Raw genomic sequence first — 5,248 nt, forward strand, 5'->3', positions numbered from 1 at the left:
AAATTTTCATTAGGAAGAAATTTTTCACTGGCCCAAGTTGCCCAGAGAAGCTGTGGATGCCCCATCCCTGGAGGGGTTCAAGGCCAGGCTGGATGAGGCTTTGGGCAACCTGGGCTGGTGGGAGGTGTCCCTGCCCATGGCAGGGGGTGGCACTGGGTGGGCTTTAAGTTCCCTTCCAACCCAAACCATCCTGGGATTCTCTGAATCCCATATCCCGTGGTTATACGGACAAAGAGGAGCTCCGTGGCTCTTTGTGGGAAAGCTGGGTTCACCCTACAGGGAAAAATTCACTCCTTCCCCGGAGGGGGCTGGCCCCGAGACGGTGGGTGCGACGCAGCCTCACCAGCTCACCTGGTAGATGTTCCTCCACGCGACGTTCAGCGCCGAGAGGAACCTCTCCAGTTCTGTAGTGCAACTAAAATACAGGACCCAGGGGGGCAGGAACTGCTTGCGGTCCTGAGCAAACTCCTAAACACCAAGAGAGAGGTCGGGCGTCACCACCGCGGTCCTCGCCCAGCCACCGGCCGGCCGGTCACGAAGCGCGGTGCTCACCAGGATGCAGTACTCCTTCCCAGCTTCCGTGGAGACGGCGGTGATGTCCGTCAGCTCCACGGTGCCCAGCGAGCGGAAAAAACTTGTCTGGCAATCCTCATGGCAGGTAAAAGCCTTCTCGTCCGTCAGCACCAGGCAGCACGGGACGCAGGGTGTCGGGGCAATGCCCTGGGGGATCACCTGCGCGGGGTGGGCAGAAAGCGGGGGTTAAAATCGGGAATGAAGGAGCCTCATCGCCATAGGGTGCCAAACGGGGAAGGCTCGGGAGAAAACCACCCGCTCCATCCTTGGCGGACATCCCCGCTCCCGTCGGCAGCTCCGTGCCAGTTGGGCCGTGTCCCAAAGGGGCTCCGGGGAAGGAGGAGGGTGGATGCACCCCTGCTCGGGGGGCTGTCCCCGGCTCACCCCTTTGGAGACGGCCTGGCAGAGGTACTGCATCCAGTCCGCCATGTCCTCCTCGTTCTCGGCGCTCAGCTCCAGGGAGGGCCGGTCCGTCAGGATCACCTGGAAGGAGTGGGGCCGGTCGGTGGTGTTGGAGCGCCGGCATCCCCCACACTGCTCGCCGCTGGGAGAGAGGGGGGGAGGATGGAGATCAGCGGGATCCCTGCGCTGTGCGTCACCCCCCTTCCCCAGAAGCGCTCGTTTCCCAGCTGTGACATCCCCTGGGGTTGCTCCGAGGATGGCATCATCCATCCTCTGCCCATCAGAGCGGAGCACGGGGTGTTTGTGGAGGTCACAGGGTGGCTCCTGGGGGGGTACATCAGCCCTTCAGAGGCCAAACCCCCATCACAGGGTGGGCTCAGGGTGCAAAAACACAGAGGAAATGGGCTCATCTCCAGCTACGCGCACCAGAGCCGAAGCAAACGGGCGTCTGTCCCCAGCCAGGAGGGAGCAGGGACTCCTGCGGCATGGCCCTGATCGTGATCTGCCCTGAAACACCCGCCCCCCCGAGCATCCCGAGGGGCTCCCGGTCCCCAGACCCCCGCTGCGTCTGGGCGCTCTGTCCCCCCACCGCTTACCCCATGTTGATGGAGAGCAGAGGGGTGACGTCCGTGCGGTCCGGGTACTGGTACAAGATCCCGTTGCTGCCGTTGGGGAAGATGAGAAAGGTGGGAACTGGAGTCAGCTCGGCCCCCAAAACCACACAAACACCCTCCACCGTCGGTCCCGCAGCCGCTCCCTGCCCCGCACGGCCCCAGGGGGCTGCTACTGGACAGCCACAACCGGTGGCTTTAGCCTCCCAGGTGACCAGATGGGTCCCCTCCATCTCCCAAGCAGTTCCTGGGCAGCAAACTGGTCCCAGCACCTTCTCCGCCGAGCCCCGGCTGACCCCAGTCCCGGCCCCAGCGCCCACCTGAGCACCACGAAGCAGGTCCTCCACTGCTCCTTGCCCAGGTAGGACGTCCCCGCCTTGTAGTGCAGGATGCCGTCCTTGGTGATGGCGTTTTCGGCGGAGGCGTAGCTGTTGGTGGTGGATCCCAGTGCCTCGTCCATGGGGTCTTCCCAGTGCACGAGGCCGTAGAAACGGACGAGCACGTCGCAGGCCTGCGAGAATGAGGCAGAAAAGTCAACGGGAGGGAGTCCCCCATGAGCATCTGCCACCTATGTGATGGCCACGACACCAAACTCACCTCGCACTTGGACTCCTGGGCCACGAACTTCGCGAGGGCCAGTTTCTCCATGGTGGCATCCGTGAGGATACTGGGGTACGGGGGCTCCCGGCATCCTTTAATCATGGCTGACTTCAAGGAGACCAGGAAGAACCTGAGAGGGAGACAGAGATCTCTGATGGGATCGGGGCAAACAGCCCCTCATCTCCTTCATGGGGTTCCCCTTCAACGTGGGTCTCGGGTCTTCCAGACCGAAGGGTCTCAAAATCAACCCACAGAGCACAGGCAACGGGGTTTGCGAAGTCTGAGCTCCAGGAAGGAGCCGGCCGAGCCTGGGAGATGGACACCCATCCCAACACCCATCCCAACATCCATCCCGTCCCTTAAGAGGTCACCTCCCTGAGCTGACAACATGCAGAGACCTGGGGATGTGCCTTTACACTCAAGATCTTGTCCCTGCTCATCCCAAGTGACACAAAGGACATGTAGTCTGGGTCACCCAGAGCCCCCGAGGAGGTCAGCCCAAGGGATGGGGTGACCGCTGTGGATATCCAAGGAGGAGACTTCGGGTTTATCCGTGCTCCAGCTGCCTGCAGGGTTTAGCCGCTGGCATCAAACCAAACCCCCACTGGTGGCAGGACTTTGTCACAAAGGGCAGTCACCAGAGTTTCTTGCGTTCCCCAAGGAGTCCAAGGTGCCACCCAGAGGCCCCACACCCCGGGAGGAAAGTGCCAGGGTTTGTCACCCCGTCCCCGCTTACTCCGTGAGAGCCACGTCCGCGGTGTCGAGCAGGAACTGCTTCCTCCGGTTGGTGCACACCAGTGTCACCGTCTGCTGGTCCAGCCCAACCTGTGACACATGTAAGGTGGGGGGGGGGGGGACAATGGACAGCAAAGCAGGGCTGGACCTGGCTTCTGGCCCCCAGGGAGACCATCAGCGGTCGCTCGGCTGCCCCGGTGAAGATACGAGCAAGCTGGGCGCCTGCAGACGTGGCATTTGAGGAGGGATCACTTCTAACTCTCCCAGTCTCAAGGATTCACTGGTCAAGATGTTCCCCACGGACACAGAGCCCCAAGGAAAGACCCCAGGGGCTGAGAGGCGAGGAGTGACCCCCCACCAGCTCCCTGCCCCCCCAGGAGGGCTGACCAGGCTGCACTCACCGAGATGTAGTCCAGCTCGTTGTAGGAAACGGCCTCCTCCACCATGTACGGCTTCTCCGCTGCCCCTGCACGGACACACAGACCATGTTGAGGGGGGGGCAAAGGAGCCCCCACACTGTCTGGATCCAGGCCACTGCACAGCAGCAGCGACCAACCTGCAAACCCAACTGTGTCCCAGGCAGCACGGAGACGTGGGCACGTGTCCCAGGGCTTGTCATAGAATCCCAGGATGGTTTGGGTGGGAAGGGACCTTAAAGCCCACCCAGTTCCACCCCCTGCCATGGGCAGGGACACCTCCCACTAGCCCAGGTTGCTCAAAGCCTCATTCAACCTTGGCTTCTGGGGACATAAGTCAACCTGAGCTCCCTCCTGAGGCTGTCACTGCTCCTGGGGACACAAGGGAAGTGACAGGAGCTTGCAGTGAAGGTAGATAGCTATGGTGCCCTAATTTATCGACAAGCCATGGATCAAACAAGCCTCCCTCCCCGCAGCTTCCAGGCCTCCAGGAGTTCAATCCCTGCAGGCTGTACAGCCCAGATGAGCATAGAGGTTGTCCGCTGGGATACCTTTCCGGATCAGGTAGACATAGCAATCCGTCAGCAGGACATAGATGAGCTGCAGGTTCCCCTCCATGTGCCCGGTGCTCATTCGGATCATCTGTGCGGAGAGAGAAGAGCGCTCAGCCTGCGGCCGATGCCGGCACAGAGCGCGGTCCTTCGGGGGAGATCGATTGCGACCGCCTTACCCTGAACAACTGCTCCTCGTTCTCCCGAAAGACGTGGATCATCAGCAGGAGGAGATGATTGTTATCCACCCTGCAGAGAGAGACAGCAGGGGATGGACACACACGTGGGGCTGGGGGGGTCCAGGAAGGACAATCCCTTTCCTTCTTGAACTTGTCCAGGATTTGGGCAGCTGGTGGTCCCCAAGACCTTCTCCTCCTGACCCCTTGTGCCTCATCTTCATAGAATCACAGAATGGTTTGGGGTGGAAAAGGATGGGCTTTGCTCCCCCAAACCAAGGACAAAGCTCGAGCTCGAGGTTGTTTGGAAGATACCCTCCCTGCTGAGCAAACCCAGCCTCACCTGAACTCGGAGGGATGGGTCAGCTCCGAAGGGCTGCCCTGCCCTTCCTCCACCCCGGAGTCCTCGGCGCTGCTCGGGGAAGGGCTGGGCTGCTCCTTCTTCGGCTCGTGGAGAGCCTGGGTGTTGGTTGTTTCTGTCTGGCCAGTCTGGGGTTCATCACTCGCCCCTCCAGACTCCTCTACTGCCCCAACTGCTTCTCCTTCTCTGCTTTCTTCTTCTTTTTCAGGAGCCTCAGGGCTACCAGAAACATGTGCCGGTTGGCCAGGCCCTGGAGGGTCATGGTGGCCACCACCTGGTGCAGCAGCGTTTGGACTCTCGACGGTAAAGCGGTAGAAGTCCATGGGGGCTGAAATCCCCTCGCTAAAGTCGCCAGAGGACGATCCATCTGGGGTCTCCCCTGGCGTGCCAGTCCGAAAGGACTGCCCGGGGGGCTCGTGGGGGGCGATCAACCCCCCGGGGTCCAGCTGCCCGTTCAGCCTGTCCATCACCTTGCTCAACGGCTGCCCCAAGCTCCCCATGGACGTGTCCTTCATCTCGGGGATGCGTAAAGCCAGCTGGCTGAGGGCGGAGCGCTCGCCACCCTCCTCCTGCCCGCCCGGGCTCGGCTCCCCAGCGGGGGCCACAGGACCATCGTCTTTCTGCGGTTCCTCTCGGTCGCTCAGCCCGTTGACACCGCTGTCCCCGCTGGCCTGCTGGGTCTCGGGCGCTACGGGCGCAGGGGTGTTCACCGGCTCCTCGGGCTTTGCTTTCTTCTTCTTGCCTGTTTTCTTCTTCTTGGCTAACCTGCATGGTGAGAGACCAAAAGAGATGTCACCCACCTGTGCCTGCTCAGATCTGCGCA

General features: G+C 61.6%; 1 protein-coding gene across 1 annotated transcript in view; it reads right to left on the reverse strand.

The window, feature by feature from the left end:
- Window positions 1–351: 351 nt before the first annotated feature.
- PLEKHM2 (pleckstrin homology domain containing, family M (with RUN domain) member 2) overlaps window positions 352–5,248 on the reverse strand; it is a gene marked incomplete at both ends in the record, with an annotated part of 14,110 nt that continues 9,213 nt past the window's right edge. The window contains 11 exons of the mRNA XM_010079733.1: window positions 352–468; window positions 553–732; window positions 958–1,117; window positions 1,572–1,637; window positions 1,907–2,097; window positions 2,184–2,316; window positions 2,923–3,011; window positions 3,323–3,387; window positions 3,889–3,979; window positions 4,068–4,137; window positions 4,408–5,190. Of these exons, the coding sequence (XP_010078035.1) occupies window positions 352–468; window positions 553–732; window positions 958–1,117; window positions 1,572–1,637; window positions 1,907–2,097; window positions 2,184–2,316; window positions 2,923–3,011; window positions 3,323–3,387; window positions 3,889–3,979; window positions 4,068–4,137; window positions 4,408–5,190 (1,945 nt within the window). The remainder of the gene's footprint in view (window positions 469–552; window positions 733–957; window positions 1,118–1,571; window positions 1,638–1,906; window positions 2,098–2,183; window positions 2,317–2,922; window positions 3,012–3,322; window positions 3,388–3,888; window positions 3,980–4,067; window positions 4,138–4,407; window positions 5,191–5,248) is intronic.

Source organism: Pterocles gutturalis, unplaced genomic scaffold, assembly GCF_000699245.1.
Source record: "Pterocles gutturalis isolate BGI_N339 unplaced genomic scaffold, ASM69924v1 scaffold18949, whole genome shotgun sequence".
Classification (NCBI taxonomy): domain Eukaryota; kingdom Metazoa; phylum Chordata; class Aves; order Pterocliformes; family Pteroclidae; genus Pterocles; species Pterocles gutturalis.